We start from the raw sequence: 20,192 nt of genomic DNA, 5'->3' as shown, positions 1-20,192 counted from the left end.
CGCCTGCCACAACGCCCGGCTATTTTTTGGTTGCAATTTGGCCGGGGCCGGGTTTGAACCCGCCACCCTCGGTATATGGGGCCGGCGCCTTACCGACTGAGCCACAGGCGCCGCCCAATATTTTTTCACTTCTAATGGTCTGACTCTTCCATTCATTCTCCACATATTTATTGATATCCTACTGTATGCTAGATATGAATAAGACATATTCCCTGCCTGAAATGCCCGTTGGGCATTTTTGTGTGATCCCTGCACTCCACTCCAAAATGCTCTAGGCTGTGCCTTTTGGTGTAGGACTGCATGGGAGGGATTGGGGTCTGCGGACTCCCTAGCGCAGCCCCCCAGCTTGCAGGCCACTACAAGTTTTGTTACTTGCTGAAGACACCTTCTCTCCCTTTGACAAAGCGAAGCAAGAAGTTCCTACCATGTATTTCTATAGCCCCAGGCCAGAAAGGGGCATCCAGAGCCCTTGCTCCCCAAAGTCCTTTCCAATTTAATTTGAGCACAGAATCTCCTTCAGGCTGTACAGCCACCAGACCTATTAGGGGCAGACGGCCCTGGTTTACCATTGCCCTCATAAGGCATTAAGAAGCCAGCAAAAACTGTTCAAAACTGAACAGCTGAACCTGCACGGATATTTGGTGTTACAGAGTTAGTGCTACTAATTTTAGGTTTAAGAATGGTATTGTGGGCTCGGCACCTGTGGCTCAAGAGGCTAAGGTAGCCAGCTACATACACCTGAGCTGGCGGGTTTAAATCCAAACCGAGCCTCCAAACAACAATGACGGCTGCAACCAAAAAATAGCTGGGCATTGTGGCGGGCGCCTGTAGTCCCAGCTACTTGGGAGACAGAGGCAAGAGAATTGCTTGAGCCCAGGAATTGGAGGTTGCTATGAGCTGTGATGCCACGGCACTCTACCCAGGGTGACAGCTTGAGGCTCTGTCTCAAAAAAAAAAAAAAAAAAAAATGGTATTGTGAAGTTGGGCATGGTGTCTCACACCTGTAATCCTAGCACTCCGGGAGATTTAGGTGAGTAGATTGCTTCAGGGCAGGAGTTCAAGACCAGCCTGAGCAAGAGCAAGACCCAGTCTCTACAAAATAGCTGGGTCCTGTTGTGGGCGCCTGTAGTCCCAGCTACTTAGGAGGCTAAGACAAGAGAATCGCTTGACCCCAAGAGTTTGAGAACGTGAGCTGTGACGCCAGAGCACTCCACCCAGGGTGACTGAGTGAGACTCTACTGCAATTTAAAAAAATGATATTGTGGTTATGTGCTTTAAAAAATATTTATTTTTAAGAGATACAAAAAATATTTATGGATGAAATTATACGATGCTTGGCTTTCGCTTCAAAATAAAGGAAGTAGAGGAGTGCAGATGAAATAGAATTGACTATGAGATGCTGCAAATACTGAACTGAGGAATTAGGGTCATGGGGTTCATGAGAAACACCCATTACAGTGTAGTCCGGAGGCCTCAGCCCTGGAGCTGGTTAGAGACGCAGAATCTCGGCTCCACCACTCCAGGCCTACGGAATCTGCATTTTAATCAGCTAAAATTTCCAAGGGATTCCTGTGCATTTTCAAGTATGGGAAGCACTGGGCTATTCTATTTTCCTCTATTTTTAAAATTTCCCATGATACAAAAGTTATGGGGTTTGTTTTCCTAAATTGTTTTCAAAGTCTCGGCTCGTCCTCGTGTGTCCCACCGCCCGTGGGCACTTGGCCAGTGGCCCTCCATTCCTGCAGGGCAGCCCCTGTCCCTGGGACCCGCACCTGCCGCACTGCCTCTGTCGGGCCTCGGGGCCACACACTCCAGGTGCTGGGCGGAAAAGAGGCGCGCGAGCGGCCGGGCGGGCCTGGGCGTGGCGGCCAGGGCGCACCTGGGCGAGCCGACAGGTGGGAACGTCGCGGGCCGGAGCCCCCGCCCTCACGCAGGGGAGGAGCGGGTGGCGCGGGGCGGGCCGGCCCGGGACGCGGGGACCGGGGTTCTGGGAGCCCTGCGGGCCGCAAACGCAGCCGCCGCGCTGGGGCCTCCGAGATTGCGTGCCCGGCATGAGCCTCACCCGGAAAAAGGGCTTCTACAAGCAAGAAGTCAACAAGACCGCCTGGGAGCTGCCCAAGACCTACGTGTCCCCGACGCACGTCGGCAGCGGGGCCTATGGCGCCGTGTGGTGAGACCCGGGCCGCGCGGCCGCTGGGGACGCGGGGGACGCCCGGCCGTCGGGGCCAGCACGCGGCGAGCGCCCAGGCACCCGGAGCCTCCGGACTAGCGGCAGGCGGGGGTGGGCGCCATACTCCCTCCTCCCTCTCCGGGACCTTCCTGGCCCCTCTCGAGCACCACCTAGACCAGGGACCCCAAGGTCCAGCGTTCTCTCCCGGGATTTTCCCGGGCGGAGCCCGTGGAGCTGAGAGCAGACCACAGTCTGAGCCAGAAACCTCAAGCCGGGACAGAGGCAGGCCCAGGGCCACCCCGGGCGCCACCCCACTTTTCTCACTGGATGGCTGTGTGGGGTCTCTGTGGGTTGAATTGGACTAGGTCTGGTTCCCCAGGACTGGGACCCCAAGGTTCCCTGGCAACCTTGGGGATTGTTGCGGATGACTACACTGAGGCCCAAGAGAGGCGGTGTCTTGCCAAATAGCATAGAGACAACAGAGAAGAGACTCCTGCCCTCCTCAGGATCCTTCGGGCATTAAAATGTTCCTGCCCCCGGTGCAGTGCTCTGCTCTCAGTTTCTGCATGGCTTCCCACCTCGGCCCCTGTGTCCTACAGCTCCCCCACAGTCTAGGTAGAGGGCATCACTGGGCTGGCCCCTCCAAGAGCCAGTGGCCAGGGTGGCCTGGGAGATACCACCCAGCATCAGGAGGAAAGCCGTTGCCTGCTGACCTGCCTGTGCTCCCCACAGCTCTGCCATCGACAAGCGGTCAGGGGAGAAGGTGGCCATCAAGAAGCTGAGCCGGCCCTTCCAGTCTGAGATCTTCGCCAAGCGGGCCTATCGGGAGCTGCTGCTGCTGAAGCACATGCAGCATGAGAATGTAGGCTGGGCTGCCGCTCGGGGGGTGGGGAGGGCAGGGGCCTGGCGGTCCTGACCAGGCCTCTCCCAGCGCAGAGAGCTCTGCACAGGGGCAGGAGAAGGAGAGTCTCCCCCCTGCTCCACCTACCCAGCTTCTCACCTCATTATGAAAAAGGGGGCCAAGACCTGCCCTGCCTACCTTCCGGGGAGAGTGCAAAGGGTATTTTTGGCAGCATGAGCTTTGTGAGGTACAAACTTACTGTCTCCTCATGAGGAAATAGGCACAGAGGAACTTTGTAATTTGTTCCATGTCTAAGAGCATTTGGCTGCTGGGACTAGGATCCTGGTTAATGTTTTCACATGAGACCCTGATAATAATAATAACAGGAAAAACAGATATTTGATTGAGCACTTACTATGTGGCAGACACTGTTCTAAGAGCTTTGCATAAACTGGCTTGTTTAATTCTCACACTGTCACATGAGATTAGTACTACTGCCCCCATGTTACAGATGAGGAAACTCAGGCACAGAAAGGCTCACATGTTATATGGTTAGTCAATAGCAGAGCTGGGATTTGAATCTCAGCAGCCTGCGTATGTGACCGTTACAGACTGTCCTGCCTGATAGAAACAGCCAGGCAACCAGGCTTTGCTCCAGAATACCCACATTGGAGGGCAAACATTTCAAATAGTGCCTTCAAAACATTGTAAGCATGCTTCAGCAAACCCTTCCCTGTGGCCTTCAGCCAGGAGTAATCTTGCCTCTGTCTCTGAACCAAGCCTGTGACAGAATGGATATGGCTGGAGACCCACAGTCAAGGGCAGGATCCTGCTAGCTGGAAAGCTCCTTCCCTGTTCCCTCTTTTTCCCCCCTTTAACCCTCCCCTCATGATTCCCTGCTACCTGCTTGAGTTGAGAGTGGATTTGTGCTCCTTGCCCTGAATACTAGACTTGGGAGCTAAGAGCACACCTATCTCCAGATCTCCCCTTTTCCCCAACCTGATTCTCCATCACTGTTTATTGCAAGCTCCCTCCCAATTGTTCGGTTCCTCTTTGGCCTCTGCCCCTTTAGCTGCTTCCAAGAAGGCTGCCTCCTGCTGGAGATGGTATATTAGGAGAGGTTGGGTGGTCCTGTGCATGACTGGAGCTCCAAAGGAGGTAGGAGGAGGGGGCAATGTCTGTCCAGCTCTCACTGAAGACTTTTTCCCCAGGTCATTGGACTCCTGGATGTATTTACTCCAGCCTCCTCTCTGCGCAACTTCCATGACTTGTGAGTTGGGCTGCACTGGATTCTGGAGCATTTTCAGGCCTTACTTGCCCTCTGGAGCAAGTTGGGGAGGATTTAGATTCTTTCTTCTGCGTAGGAGGGTCTCCTACTAGGGATGGGCTTTGTGGGGTGCTTGCCTGGCAGGACTGTCTGCACTGCTGCTTTGCTTTCTGCTCAGCTTTAACACCATGAAGACATACCTATGAGTCCTCATGGGGTTTGCACCAAATCTCTTCACCTTTACCTGGGGGCCCCCACTGTGGTTCTGGACCTTTGGGCTCTTTCTAACATGAAGCAAGGATCAGGAAGCCTTGGCCACCTCTGGCTGATGGAGTGTTTGATAGAGTTACATAGAACCAGAAAACACAGGTGCTACATGGATGGCTTCACTAGTGCAATGCCTAAGTGGTACTGGACCGTTTGGACATTTCGAGAAGTTCAGTGTGGTAAGTTCTGGGTGCAGCTGGTTTGGTCAAGCTAGAGTCTGGACTTGATCCTACAGCCAGGCCCAAATCCATGGGGGTTTTGAGCAGGGAGGTGATGTGATCAGATGGGGTTTTGGGGATACATTCTGGCAGTGGTCTGTGAGAAAGGAGCAGAGGAGGGAAAGCCTGAGGACCAACGTTAGTGACCCAGATGTTGATCTAAAGTACAGGTGCTGGGCATGGTAGCACATGCCTATAATCCCAGCTACTAGGGAGGCTGAGGTAGAAGATCAGTTGAGGTCAAGAGTTCAAGACCAGCCTGGACAACCTAGCAAGACTCTGTCCCTAAACAAAAAATAAACAAATTTTAAAATCAAAAAATAAGTAGAGATGACAGAATGCTGAGAGCAGACTTTAGACCCACTTGGGAGGTAGGACCAACCACATGTATTTGTTGGGCTGCAGTGGTTGAGTGAGGTGGCAGAGGTGGGAGATGCCCAGGTTCCTGCTGGAAATGCAAAGTGAAAGATAAACAGATTTTGGGGGAAGGATAATGAGCTCCATTTTGGACACTTCACTGCTAAAGACGTGTTTAATCAATAGTGGCAAATAAAAAAGAACCTCAGGAGAAGAAGGTGTAGCTAGAGATATGGATTTGGACTGAAATAATCACCTGTGCAAGATAGTTGAATCTGGGAACAGGTAAATGTAGAATGTGATAAGACAGCGGTTCTCAGCCTGTGGGTCACGACCGATGAAAATACATCCTGCCGCAGAACCTGGTATCCAGTAGGCACCCAATAAATGATGCCACCTTTGTGGTTCGGAGGAGGAAAGGAAATTAAAAAAAAAGAAAATACATCCTACATATCAGATATTTACATTACGATTCATAACAGTAGCAAAATTACAGTTATGAAGTAGCAACAAAAATAATTTTATGGTTGGGGGTCACCACAACATGAGGAACTGTATTAAAGGGTCGCAGCATTAGAAAGGTTGAGAACCACTGTGATAAGATAATGTTACTCAGATATCAACCTTAGGAGAAGGTACGAGAGGATGAGTAGATGAAGAAAACTGAGGGAGCTTGATCACGGGCAGAGGAGAGTCCGGCACAGAATTTTGAAGAAGTATCAGACTGCGAAAGGTCAAATAGGAAGAAAGGGAGTAGTGGTGTGTTTGTCAGGTGATCACTGGTGACCTTGAGCTGAGTAGTTTAAATGTAGGATGGAAGCAGAGACCAAATTGGGGGGGGTGGGGCTGGGGGCTAGGGCAGTGGAGTCAAGGAGTGTGGGCCCCCCTTTCCAGAAGTTGGGTAATAAGATAGGGTACAGTGATCACTTGAAGAAGCAAAGTCACGGAATGTAGTTTGAGCACAGCAAGACTTCCAGAAGTTTGTCTGCCAAGAAGAACTGGGGTCCACATAGAGGTGAAAGACACAGGAGGGGTCTACGCATGGAGTGGGGAGGAGTGGGGGGCAGTGTGGTTGGGCTGAAGGCTTCTGAGATGCAGAGGCTCACATAGATGGCCTCTTTCACATTCTTTTTAAAGCAAAAAATGTTTGGCCCCTTGCCTGTAGCTCATGCAGCTAGTGCACCAGCCATATATACCAGAGCTGGCGGATTCGAATCCAGCCCGGGCCTGCCAAACAACAATGATAACTACAATCAAAAAATAGCCGGGGTGTGGTGCCTGTGGCTCAAGCGGCTAAGGTGCCAGCCACATACACCTGAGCTGGCGGGTTTGAATCCAGCCTGGGCCCACCAAACAATGATGGCTGCAACAAAAAAATAGCCGGGCATTGTGGTAGGCGCCTGAAGTCCCAGCTACTTGGGAGGCTGAGGCAAGAGAATTGCTTAAGCCCAGGAGTTGGAGATTGTTGTGAGCTGTAATGCAACGGCACTCTACCTGGAGCGACAGCTTGAGGCTCTGTCTCAAAAAAGGAAGGAAAAGGGCAGCACCTGTGGCTTAGTGAGTAGGGCGCCGGCCCCATATACTGAGGGGTGGCGGGTTAAAACCTGGCCCCAGCCAAACTGCAACAAAAAATAGCCAGACATGGTGGTGGTGCCTGTAGTCCCAGCTACTTGGGAGGCTGAAGCAAGAGAATCACCTATGCCCAAGAGCTGGAGGTTGCTGTGAACTATGACACCACGGCACTCTACCGAGGGTGACAAAATGAGACTCTGTCTCTAAAAAAGAAAAAAAAATGTTTACTTTATAATCTTTATTACTTTTCATTCTGGACTTCGCTGCTACTACCTTGAGTAACAGTTACATTTTGCTGACCTTGACCCGTTTTGCAATCCCGTAAGAGGGTGCAAAAGCTCAGCCACCACCTCCTTCTGCCCTCCTGGAAATTGTTTTATTGTTTCCTTCTTGGAAGGGCAGACAAGTTGTTTGTTGGCGGAGCCATCTCAGCCAGGCATGACCCTCCGGGGGGAGAAAATATTTGGACAGAAGCTGAAAGAAATACTGGCCCATGTTTACAATTCTCAACTGTGGCTTTCTGTGGGGTGCCAAGGAGGGCAGTGAGAAAGTACCTTTGAAGAGTGGGAACACAACTCCATTTGGTTTTCCTGTGCATGCACGCACCAGCTGAAATGCTGACCCTGAGCTCTGTAGCCTGTGGCGGGGGTCTGGCTGGTGGGTGTGGGGCTGAGTTTTGCACCCTTGAGGTCATCACTGAGGCTGTTCTGCCTTACCTCCACACCCTTCCTCTGAGCACAGACCTCACCTGGGGCTGGGTGGGGCTGGGGACATTTCCAAGAAGCCCTCGTGCCTTCCAGCTACCTGGTGATGCCCTTCATGCAGACGGACCTGCAGAAGATCATGGGGATGGAATTCAGTGAGGACAAGATCCAGTACCTCGTGTACCAGATGCTCAAAGGCCTCAAAGTGGGTGGGGGCTTGGAGGGTGGCCGAGGAGGGGCCTCCATGTGGAGACCTGAGGTTTGGGGGAGGCTGGAGAAGAGCATGCGGTGACAGGATTTAGGCAGTTTCCAAGCCAGCCCGAAATGCTTGGTGTGGAAGCTAGGCGATGAATCCCTCTTTCTCTCCCCGACAGTACATCCACTCAGCTGGGGTCGTCCACAGGGTGAGTGTTTTCTCTGCTGTTCCACCCCACAGCAGGGGAAGGGGTTCCTATGGCAGTCAAGGAGCAGGGAAATGTGGGGGGAGGGGACAGTTCTTGGGAGCATGGAATGTGGATTTTTCAGGCTCAGCCTTGGCCTAGGAAGGCCTGCTCAGAAGAATTGCTGTGTTCTGGGAAACTTTAGTGGGGAATTACTGCAGACAAAGTGCCCACTGAGCTGGGTGTTTCAGGCTTCAAGAACCAGGAAGATTTAGATCTGGATAGGCCCAGAGAGGACACCCAGTCCAGCACTCATTTTACAGTGAGGAAATGGAGGCCCAGAGAGGGCAGAGCAGGACAAGCTCCGGTACCTGCCTCTCAGCTTAGTGCTCCCTCTCTGTCCTCCCATCCAGGACCTGAAGCCGGGCAACCTGGCTGTGAACGAGGACTGTGAACTGAAGGTGAGTGGACCACAGCAGGCTCAGTCTGGGGGCGGGCGGCTCTCCACCACAGAACCCCTCCAGGCTGCTCCAGAAGCCTCTTCTCTCAGCAAGCTCCTTCTCCCTATGTCCCCTGAGCCACAGATCCTGGATTTTGGGCTGGCACGGCATGCGGATGCCGAGATGACTGGCTATGTGGTGACCCGCTGGTACCGGGCCCCCGAGGTGATCCTCAGCTGGATGCACTACAACCAGACAGGTCAGTAGCCAGCTGCCTGGGAGGCCAAGGGGCTGGGCACCTGCTCCGTGGCTTCCCTGGGACCACCTGCTGATTCTGTGCTGATGATTGGGTCCCAGTCAGAAGGCCCAGGTGACACTCCCCCTCCCTCCGCAGTGGACATCTGGTCTGTTGGCTGTATCATGGCAGAGATGCTGACGGGGAAAACTCTGTTCAAGGGGAAAGATTGTATCCTTTGCCAGAAAAGCCAAACTCCATCTAGGGATTCATTCCTTCAACAGACATTTTATTTAAATAGCTTTTTTTCTTAACGCGAGAGTGATACAAGCTCCCTATAGAATAACTTTTAAAGACAGATAAGCAAAATGATGACAATGAGGCACCTGTCATTCCACCACTATGAAGAGTATGCTCCAAATTTTGGCCTCACACACATTAATTGAGCACCTGTGTGTGCTGGGCAGGCCTTGGATGGGAAGGGACAAGGTCTGCCCTACCCAACTGGCAGTGCAAGGGTTAGGGGACAAGATGAAACAGAAGAGGATGATTGAGTGGGGTATGAGGGCAGGAAGTCCACGTGCTTTGGGAGTGTTTGTTGTGGAGGGGTCCTTCCCAGCCTGGTGTGTTGGGAAGCCCTCCTGAGACCTGAGTCTGGAAAGATGAGCCTCTTCTGAAAATAGGAGGTGGAGGGTCTGGAGCCTGGGTAGTTGGTCACCACAGTACCTGGGTGGAATGATAGGAGAGTCAAGGGAAGGGCAACCCCTAACTCTCCAGCAGAGAGCAAAGATGAGCCTTAACCAGCTGCAGACCTGGACCAGCTGACTCAGATTCTTAAAGTGACTGGGGTGCCGGGTGCAGAGTTTGTGCAGAAGCTGAATGACAAAGCGGTAGGTGGCAAATGGGCACTTGGCTGGCTAGAGGCCAAGTGGACTGGGGGCTTTGGGAGCAGGGCTCACGGCACCTTCCCACAGCATCCCTCTGCCCTGGCAGGTGCTCTTGCCTTGTGCTCCCTCCTACTCTGACCTGAGGCCTAAGCCCTGGAGGGGTTCCAATGCTCTTCTGTCTTCCAGGCCAAAGCCTACATCCAGTCCCTGCCACAGAGTCCTAAGAAAGATTTCACTCAGCTCTTCCCAAAGGCCAGCCCCCAGGGTGAGTCTCAGCGCCATTCCCCACGGTCCTTCCCAGTGGGCGTGCACCACTGGGGCCTGGGCTCAGGCTCAGGCTCTGCTGCTGCAGCCACAGACTTGCTGGAGAAGATACTGGAGCTGGATGTGGACAAGCGCCTGACAGCCTCACAGGCCCTCACCCACCCCTTCTTCGAGCCCTTCTGGGACCCAGAGGAGGAGACAGAGGCCCAGCAGCCATTTGTTGATCCCTTAGAACACCAGAAACTCACAGTGGATGAATGGAAGCGTAAGAGCCAGGGCCTGGGGCTCTTTCCCTGTCTCCCCGCAGCCTGTCTACTTTGCCTCCATCTCCCAGCCTGGCCTTGGCCAGCCCTACCTGTTCCTTGGAGTCTCTTGCTGCTTCTCTCAGAGTCGGTATTATCTCTGGTGTGTTTTTTTCTCCATGAACTGACTTCCCACTCTGCAATGTCTAAAGGGAGGGTGGGCTCTGTCTTGCCCTCAGCACCACCTTATCTGCCTTAAACCACGCTGCCTTTCTTAGAGCACATCTACAAGGAGATTGTGAACTTCAGCCCCGTTGCCCGGAAGGACTCGCGGCGCCGGAGTGGCATGAAGCTGCAGTGACTTGTCCAGCCCAGCTCCCACTGAGCCCAGGAGCGGTCACATGGCACCACTGGCCAGACACTGCCCAAGGACCAATATTTATTGGTCACTATCGAAGTCTCAATCCTTCTCCAAATATAGCCTTTCAAGCAGAGGACAGAAGGGCCCTTCTTGTGTAGTAAACGGGCCTGGTAGATGCAGAATTCAAAGATGTTGGTTGGGAGACAATAGCACTGATCATATGGGCCTTATTAAAACACCCATCTGAAGAGTCACCTAAGTGTGGGGGCTCCTTTCCTTTCTGGCTGTGGTGGGGCTCTGAGGGGTGCTGAGTGGGGCCAGGGGTCTATGGCAGTGATGGCATGTTAGTTTCCTCGGGCTGCTGTAACAAAGTACCACAAACTCGGTGGCTTAAAACCCCAGCAGTTTATTCTCTCACAGTTCTGAAGGCCAGAGCCTGAGATCAAGTTGCTGGCGGGGCCATGCTCCTTTTGAAGGCTTTTGGGGAGACTCCTTCCTTATCTCTTCATAGCTTTGGGTGGTTTTCCTGGCATGTTGCTGCATCACTCCCATCTCTGCTTGTGTATTCACGTGGCCGCCTTCTCTGAGCGTATCTGTCCTTTCCTCTAGAAGAGCACCAGTCACTGGATTCAGGGCTCATCCTGACCTGGTGTGACCTCCCACACATTCTTCACTAATTACATCTGCAGAGATTCTATTTCCAAATAAAGTCACATTCTCAGGTTCCAGGTGGGCATGAATTTTCAGGGGACACTAACCCACTACAGATGGCAGTGAGGGCGGCCCCATCCTGGGCCCTGTGCTCAGGCCCTGTGGGCTGTTATGGAGCCAAATGTGTTTGGCTGCTAAATTAAGGGAGTTGCAGAGAGAGCTGCAGCTGGTGAGACATTGTGCTCAGGTTATTTTGGGTGAGTGATAAGCAATCAAGATAGGAAGCGACAGCAGGCTTGTGGACGAGGCGCTGCAGGAGGCAGAAATGGGCTTGTTCCTGGCTTTATGGCAAACTGTTCTGCTCCTTTTCGGGAGATAGCACAGCTTTCCAGAGCTTTAACCTGACAATGGCGACTATCCTTCTGTCTGGGTTTGAAAACCTTTGGCAGAATAAATTTCCATTTGCAAAAGCAGCCAGGGATATAGTGACCTGTGTACCAGGGGACTTATTAAAATTAGACTCCTGGGCCCCACCCTGGGGATTCCTACTCAGCAGGTCTAAAGTAGAGACCCTAGAATGTGCATTTGAATGAGCGCCTCTTGTCTTGACCCAAGCCTGCGCACATCCGACGGTTTTTTGAGGCATTTAGCTGATTTCGGTACCACTTAATTTGTCAGGAGGCCTAAATCAGAACCTACAGTGGGAGAATGAGGGGCTTCAGGTGAGATTCACATTCATTTTACAGATGTTAAAACGTAGGCTCACAGGGTGTTTTTAAGGCACTGAAACTCTTCTCTATGATACTGTGATGGTGGATACAGGACTTTGCTTTTTTTTTTTTTGCAGTTTTTGGCCGGGGCTGGGGCCACCTCCAGCATATGGGTTCAGTGCCCTACTCCTTTGAGCCACAGGTGCCACCAGGACTTTGCATTTGTTAACATCTGTAGAGTAGTACGACACAAAAAGTGAACCCTCAAGTAAGCGATGGACTTTAGTTAGTAATAACGTATCAGCATTGGTTCATCAGTGGTGATAAATGTACCACTAACGCAGATGTTAGTCATAGGGGAAGAGTGGGATATAGGGACCCCGCTGTATTCTCTGCAAACCTAAACCTGCTCCAAAAAACAATGACGGCAAATCCCCTGAGACCCCAAGAGACTCACTGAGATACCCACAGCTAGGAAGTAATGGAGTCAGGAATTGAACCTGGGCAGGCTTGACCACTCTGCCAAAGGCTCTTAACCCAAACTTAGATTCGAGAGCGGCCCAGCCTTTTCTCTCTTCTTGCCTGTCTCTCTGAGCTCCTTTACTCCTTCCTGCCTGTGTCTATGGACTCTGTTTTCTGTCCCACAGAGGGGCCCTACTCCTAAAGAGTAGGGGAGTCCTTGACCAGGACTGATTTTGCCTGCCATAACCCTGACCTTGCTGATAGCAAACTACCCCTTGTTCCTGAGTCTAAATCCCTCTAAGTGTCCTTCTGAGATGTCTCACTGGCCCCAAGGAAAAAGTCCAGCCTTCTTGGCATGCCAATCAAACCCCCATGCGCTCTGTCTAACCTCATCAACCCTACTGCCTCCTACATCTTTAATGCCAGTGTGGCCTGCCTCAGATCCACCATGAGACTCTTTCTGAACATTAGTAGGTTAAAGGCTCTGGCAAGTCCTGCAAGTAAAGCGATCCGTTCAATATTGTTTAATCCACAGCTTCCCAAATGTACTTAATGACATTTTCCCCAAGAAATGTTACATATAGCTGTCTTTGCCCAGTGCAGCCCAGTGCTTCTGCCTGTAAGGCCCACCATCCCCCTCTCCACTCAGGAAAACCTTCCTCATCCTTCAGGATGCCACCTCAAGCCTCTCTCAGGGAATGAGTAGCTTTCTCCCTTTGTCCTAGGCCCATGTGGGCATCATTGCCCACTGTGAGCCCCTTGCTTGGAAAAAGTATCTGTGAGTAAATGAATGAATGATGATCCGGGGTCCTATATCGGTCATTTCTCTGCCCTGACGAGACCAGGGTGGTAGCAAAGGCAGCAGAGAGCACAGCGGGAAGCAGAGGTGGGTGGCCCCGGGCTATGCCTTCATGCTGCTGCCCTGAAAATCTCTAGGCTTTTAGACTCCGAGGCCTCTCCCAGTCACCCTCAGTGTCCTTCCAGATCATCCCCTGGGCCAGATTAAACATCAGTTTCTTCCCTCACAGTTGCCTCAAAGCTGGGAACTTTCTTCAAAGGGTGATGAAAGAGCTGCACAGTACAAAGGGGTCATAGGTTGGACCTCACCCAGGGGGCACACGGCCTGTGTGATAGGGAGCGAGCCCATTCTCCAGCTGGCTAGAGGCAGAAGGGCTGAGCTTGGGATTTGGCTCAGTTGCTTCATTGTTGGCCTGCAGGACCTAGGGCAGGTCTCCTATCTCCAACCTCTAATGAGGTTGGGCTTTGCCCCACAGTGATGGAGCGATGGGGGTGGCCCAGAAGGTCTTAACAAAGATGAGGAAGCCAGACTCAGAGATGGGGTACAGTTCCATAACAGTAATTGTGCCCTGTATTCCCTCCTTTTGAAATGAAGTGTGCCCCGGTACAGTGGCACATACAGCTTCCGTCCCAAGGATGCTGGGGCCCGGGTCATTCATGACAGCAGTAGGCTTGTTGTCCCAGGGTATGGCTTGTGTGGCATGAATTGGGAATGGTGCTGCTCCCTGGAAGTGGCACATGGAGGGCAGAAACAGAGGAACTGCCCTTACACGGGAGAGCCCACCAGGCTGGAGGCTAGTTTGAACAGAGGTGTGGCCCAGGGTTCACCTGGCACATTGAAATAGCTCCTGCCATCCACTAGGGTGTGGGAAATTGTTCATGGCCCAGGGTAGCACTGCAACCACAGCAGGGAGGGAGGAGTCTCTCCCCGCCTCTTCTCCCACACTTGACTTTTGCATCCTTAAATTCATCTGAAACAGTTCCTTAAGAACCAAACCTGGGATGTGCCCCTTTCTTTATTCTGTAGTGAACTTGATGCTTGCTGCTATTCTCATTCTCCCTAAATCCTTCTGTGATTTAAGGTGAGAAGCTGATGATTTCTCCTTTTTTTCACAATGGGCAGCAGAGGCCCAACATCATTCAATCTAACAAAGATCCCAGGGAGTTGTGGCTGTCTCTGGAGAAGCCCCAGGAAGATGTCCTGGGGCAGGGGTGGTGCCAGCTAGGATCCTGCTCAGGTTCCTGCTGTCAGAACCTTTGGTGGTGGGGGTGCAGCTTTCTTGTGCTAGGCAGGCCGTACCTGAGTGTCACCAGGGCCCTACAGCCAGGGGGGCCTCTTGACCATTTTTCCGGCCACGCATCACTTCTCAAAATAATATGTTCATATGCATAAAATAAAATTTAGGATTAAAACTAAGCTGGTTATATTTAGTTGTCAAAATACTTTAAAAATATGTAACATGGTAGTACATACATGGGTTTCTTTATTAACATATTAAGATCTAGGAGGGGCCCCTTAAACTACTGTAAATTGAAATAGACATGAGTGTAAATGGCATTTCAGGATATCCGAAGCACACTAATCAGGGGTAGGAAAAGCCCTGTGATTTCTATTGGCACTGCTAAGGTGATGGCAGGTTGCTACCTTTATTCATAACTTAGGAAATAGAAGTGACTAAAAATAAAGTTGTCATATTTTCCAACAAGTCCAGAGACCCCTGAATTCTGTAGTTTGTAGATCCACATGCAGGAGGTGACTCATGATTGCTATAAACCAAGTGTGCTAATTTTCCCTTTGCTGGTGATTGATTTAGGGAGGACTCAGTTCTAGCCAAGAGGACTTGGGGGAAGCCCAGTTCAGAGCTCATAAAACATGACTTTCTGTTTCCTCTGCTATGTCTTAACTCAGTATGATCACAGAGGCAGGTTGGAAACTCCCAGGTTGCACCTGACACAACACTTACTACCCCCCATTCCTCTGGGCCTCCCAAGCACGCTATCCTCGTAGGGAATGGGTCGGATGGGGACGTTTTGCTAGGGTATCAGTAGAGGCATGTATACCTACTTTGCAAAATGGGTGGAATCTCCCATCCTCGTCCTGCCATGCTCCCTCTAAATAATTTTACCAGTGAAGACATTTACCCAGATCAGCAACTGGTGCCCAAGTGTCCTACTTACCAAGGCACTGTCCTATCTGCTGCAGCAGTGGCAGTCACTTGGGAAGATTAATTTTTGCTTCTTTCCTCCCTGTGCCTTTTCCACCAAAGGCACAAAAGTAGTCAAGCCTTGGGACAGGTTTTTGTTAACTGGCAAAGAGAAGAAGCTACCAGCAAGATACTTGTTTCTCTCTGTTTTCCCAAAGGTCTCACCACCAAGAATATTTTGCTATGACTCCAGGATGGGAAAGGGGTGTGGTGAGGGAGAGAAGTGTGGCTGAGAAACAGTATGGCTTAGATAGGAGGTTTTTCCTGAGCAGGAGGAGGTGGAGGCCCATGAGTGGGCCTTATCTGGGTGGGACTGCCCAGCTCTCCATCAACACTCTGGCAAAGCCCAGGAGGAGGCTGTTGGATGCACTCAAAGAGACTGGACTCTTAAGTACAGAGCTCCTGGTCTTGGGTGAAATTCCATATCCTGAATGTGGCCTGGGGTAGAGCAACCATGGACCCAAAATAGCCATGTGGACTAGCCAGGATAGTGTCTTCTGTGACAGACAGTTGGTTACTTATCTATCAGCCTTTCCTGGTTTTCCTTAGAGAACCCATATTTTGCTCAGAAATGTGGGCCTTTCCTCTACCTCCAGGAGGTGACCCATGATTGCCATAAACCAAGTGTGCTAATTTTCCCTTTGCCGGTGATTGATTTTGGACTCTGTTCTAGCCAACAGGACTTGGGGGAAGCCCAGGAGGAGATAAAAGTGGCCTGCACCTGCTATGTGTCCGGTGTCCCGAGTGAGAATGGCTTTGTGAACTTGCCAAGAGTTAGCTACTATTTTATTATCCTCTTCCCTCCTTGATTACCCCCATCTTCCTGATGTTATCACTTCTTCCTTCTCAACAACAGTTTTTTCCATTCACCTGGTCTCCAGCATATTAAATACTCCTGCAGTGGAGGAGGAGGAGTCTGTGTCTGTCACCTCTGTCTCCTTCCTTATCACAACTCCCTACCAGATGCTCTTACACCTGCTTCAGGGTGTAGCCTTCTCCACAGGGATTCTCTCATGTCTCCCAGTCTCTGATCAGCGAATCCCGCCATCCTCAGGCCTGTGCCCACACCGTGCTCGCCACCAACCCCTTCTACCTCTGCCTCAGGAGCACGACTATCTCCTTCTGACCTTCCTAGGGCCTTTCAGCCCTGTCTCCCCAATTCTGGCCACTGATCTGGCTTCTTCCTACCTCTGACCTAGCTTAGAGGTCCAGGTCTGTAACCTGCTGCTTTCCCCTCTCTCAGCCTCCCCACTCTCTCCAGAGCCTGGATCTGACCCTGTCAGCTTTCTGTGGAATCCTCCCACTGAGTCCCTCCATCTCTTCCCATTTGACCGTCCTAAACTTACACTCTGGGCCAGCTCTCCCACCAGACCCCCACTCTAGCCCATGCTGTACTCCCTCTTTTGGCCATTCAGCTGGGCCTCTTTGCTGTCCTCGCCCGAACACTCCTTGCCGCCTTGTTCATCCCGTGTGAGGAATCCCTCTCTGCCAGTTTCCTCGCAGCCATTTTGAGTTGACCATTGTAGGCCCCTTCACACCTGTACCATCATAATAATGTCCACAATGATTTACTCCCTCTAGGCTAGTGATTTTTCTTTTTCTTTTTGAGACGGAGTCTCACTATGTCACCCTCAGTAGAGAGCTATCACATCACAGCTCACAGCAACCTCAAACTCTTGTGCTTAAGCAATTCTCTTGCCTCAGCCTCCCAAGTAGCTGGAACTACAGGCGCCCACCACAATGCTCAGCTATTATTATTCTTATTATTTTTGAGACAGAGCCTCAAGCTGTCACCCTGGGTAGAGAGAGTGCCGTGGCATCACAGCTCACAGCAACCTCCAACTCCTGGGCTCAAGCGATTCTTTTGCCTCCACCTCCCAAGTAGCTGGGACTACAGGCACCGGCCACAATGCCTGGCTATTTTTTGGTTGCAGCCATCATTGTAGTTTGGTGGGCCCGGGCTGGATTCAAACCCGCCAGCTCAGGTGTATGTGGCTGGCACCTTAGCCTCTTGAGCCACAGGCGCAGAGCCAGCCCAGCTATTTTTATGTTGCTGTTGTCACTGTTTAGCTGGCCTGAGTTGAGTTCGAATCCCCCAGCCTGGGTGTATGTGGCTGGCCCCTACCCACTGAGCTATGGGTGCCACCAAGGCCAGTGATTTTATAACTGGTGTGCCGTGAGAGGATCTTAGGTGTGCCACAAGAAATTTTAAAGATCATTAATATTTTCAAAAGAAATTCAAAGCATGGTAAGTATATTCCTTTTTAACTTTTTTTTTTATCAACATAATTTAAGTGTGCCAGTTTAACTATAGGTTCAAGTGTGACGTGATATAAAAAAGGTTGAAAAACACTGCTCTAGGCTTTTTTAGGTGTTTCTTATGTGTTGTGTGCCAGATTCTTCTTTCTTAATGCAGCTGAGACAGCTCCTCCTCCTCCTGCTCAAAAACCAAAGATAGCCCCCTCTTGCCTGAAGGGCCAACTACCATCAGCTGCCTGGCTGTGTTAGTTTCCATAGTAAGAACACTTAAGAAGCTTCGCAGGCTTATGTTACAACTCTAGTATTTGCAGCGGAGTGTAGAGTATGGGGTTAAGAGCCTGAGCTTTGCATCCAAAACCACCTGGAGTTGAATCCTGGCTTTGCCACTTATTATGTTGTATCAGTCAATGTTACCATGTGTATCAGTCAAAGAAACAGTACCAATAGGATATACAGAAGAACCTATCGAAATCTACCTGTCTATCTATAGCAACAAAGAGAGATTAAAGAATTGGCTTATGTGATTGTACAGGATTGGCAAGTCTGAAATTTGTAGGGCAGATTTGTTGGCTGGCAATTGAGGTGAAGTTGATGTGCAGCCTTGAATCTGAAATTCCCAGAGCAGACCAGGCTGGCTGGGAACTCAGGCAGCATGTCTGTGTTATGGTCTTGAGTCAGAATTCCTTCTGGAAACCTCAGCCTTTGCTCTTAAAGCCTTCAACTGATTGGATATGACCCACGTTATGGAGAATAGTTTGCTTTACTTAAGGTCAACTGATTGTTAATAACATCTACAAAATTTCTTAACAGCAACATCTAGACCAGTGTTTTTCAACCTTTTTTGTCTCACAGCACATTTGAACCAACAATTCAAGTCTGTGGCATACTTAAATTATGTTGACCAGAAAAAAGAGTAAAAAAAGGCGGCATCTGTGGTTCAGTGGATAGGGCACCAGCCCCAAGGGTGGCAGGTTGGAACCCGGCCCCAGCCAAACTGCAAAAAAAAAAAAAAAAAAAGGTAAAAAAAGCATATACTTACTATGCTTTGAACTTCTTTTGAAAATAATTTAACTAATGATCATTAAAATTTTTTGCAGTGGGCAGCGCCTATGGCTCAAAGGAGTAGGGCACTGGCCCCATATGCCCGGGCCCAAAACTGAAAAAAATAAAAATATTTTTTTTTACAGTGGCTCGGTGCCCATAGCACAGTGGTTACGGAGCCAGCCACATGCACCAAGGCTGGGAGGTTTGAGCCTGGCCTGGGCCAGCTAACCAACAATGACAATTGCAACAAAAAAAATAACTGATGGGCGGCACCTGTGGCTCAGTGGGTAGGGCATCGGCCCCATATACTGAGGGTGGCATGTTCCAACCCGGCCCCTGCCAAACTTCAACAAAAAAATAGCCAGGCGTTGTAGCGAGCACCTGTAGTCCCAGCTATTCGGGAGACTGAGGCAAGAGAATCGCCTAAGCCCAAGAGTTGGAAGTTGCTGTGAGCTGTGATGCCACAGCACTCTACCACGGGCAATAAAGCAAGACTCTGTCTCTAAAAAATAAAAAATAAATAAAAATAATTGGCCGTGTGGCAAATGCCTGTAGTTCCAGCTACTTTGGAGGCTGAGGCAAGAGAATTGCTTAAGCCCAAGAGTTGGAGGTTGCTGCCACGGCACTCTACTGAGGGTGACATATTGAGACTCTGTCTCAAAAAAAAAATTTTTTTTTCCGCACCTCACCTAAGATCCTCTCACTGCACACCAGTTGAAATCATTGATCTAGACTGTTTTTTAACCAAACAACTGAGCACATAGCCTGGCCAAGTTGATACATAGTATTTACTACCACATGGTATATTTGAGGCAGGGGGTATTTTACTTCTCTCAACCTTCTTTTCCTTCTCTAAGATGGAATATTAGAACTAAGTTTAGCCCATAGGACTAGTGAATGTAAAGTGCACACCCCAGTGCATAGTAAATGTCAGCTATTTTTTTAATACTGTTGCTGTATTTGTACCAGTAGGTGCTCAGAAGCACTTGGGATAATGGCAATACTCTTGGCAGTACTGGGAAATGCCAAGCCTGGCTTCTGCCCTCAAGCTGAGCTGTGTGGATATAACACAAAACCACAAAGGTGAACGGCGCTTATTCCCATCTGATTTCCCACCCAGCAGACTGGTTCAGAACTTGTGTTTGGTTCACGTAAAAAGTCCCCAAGAAACGAAATCTTTCAGAATTCTTTGTATTCTTTCTTGTAGAGAGAGGAAGAAAGTTTCGCCACTGATTTTCTTCATCTTAGAGATGTGAGGAGATGGAGGGGGTGCTTGGATCAATGTGTCAGAAGGAATTAAATTCCACTTTAGCAGCCATTTCACGTTCTGTAAGAACTGCAGATTCACGCCAGTGAACAGCCAAGTAGGAACCAGATGACAGTTCAGTTTTCCTGGAAATCAGGAAATCAATCAAGCTGGCTCAAACTGAGATGTCTGCATTGTGAAATAGTGCTTAGCATCTCCAAAAGCTGTTTTAAATAAGCCTAATTTTTATAAATGGAAATATTCTCTCCCTCTCTCTTCTCCCTTCCTGCCTCCTTCCCTCCCTCCTTTCCTTTTCTTTTTTTTTAAACCAGTGTAGCCCACTGTTTACTATGTCTGTTAGGCATCAGTTTTTAAAAAATAGGTGGGATGGGATACGGATGTCTTTGCCTCTCTCTGAGACCTTCCATTGTTTTTGCCCAACTAATTGGCATCCTTCTCTGCCTATCCCTTGCCTTTGTCAGTACCAGCCTCTCTCGTTTTCTTATCCTTTTTTACAGTGGAATAATTACTTCAGCTGCCTCTTTCTGAATCAGGAATAAGATGATTTTATAAAACCTTTTCTGGGTACAGTGTTAACATTACATATATATAT

The 20,192-nt window shown here is 50.2% G+C and overlaps 1 protein-coding gene across 2 annotated transcripts; it reads left to right on the top strand.

Annotated features, from left to right (window-relative positions):
- Positions 1-1,932: 1,932 nt before the first annotated feature.
- On the top strand, positions 1,933-12,983 carry MAPK13 (mitogen-activated protein kinase 13). Of its 2 annotated transcripts, XM_053603302.1 has the most exons (12): positions 1,935-2,170; positions 2,903-3,032; positions 4,223-4,281; positions 7,493-7,601; positions 7,771-7,800; positions 8,190-8,237; positions 8,361-8,475; positions 8,611-8,682; positions 9,262-9,341; positions 9,525-9,603; positions 9,691-9,867; positions 10,123-12,981. In XM_053603302.1, exons 1-12 carry the CDS (start codon positions 2,052-2,054, stop codon positions 10,203-10,205), a joined length of 1,101 nt encoding a protein of 366 aa, XP_053459277.1. In that variant the 5' UTR covers positions 1,935-2,051; the 3' UTR covers positions 10,206-12,981. The 2 variants fall into 2 exon arrangements, with proteins under 2 accessions (XP_053459276.1, XP_053459277.1); XM_053603301.1 differs by having other exon boundaries at positions 1,933-2,170; positions 8,190-8,475; positions 10,123-12,983.
- The last annotated feature ends 7,209 nt before the right edge of the window (positions 12,984-20,192 follow it).

Source organism: Nycticebus coucang, chromosome 9, assembly GCF_027406575.1.
Source record: "Nycticebus coucang isolate mNycCou1 chromosome 9, mNycCou1.pri, whole genome shotgun sequence".
NCBI classification, from domain to species: Eukaryota; Metazoa; Chordata; class Mammalia; order Primates; family Lorisidae; genus Nycticebus; species Nycticebus coucang.
This window is presented reverse-complemented; position numbering and strand designations above follow the sequence as displayed.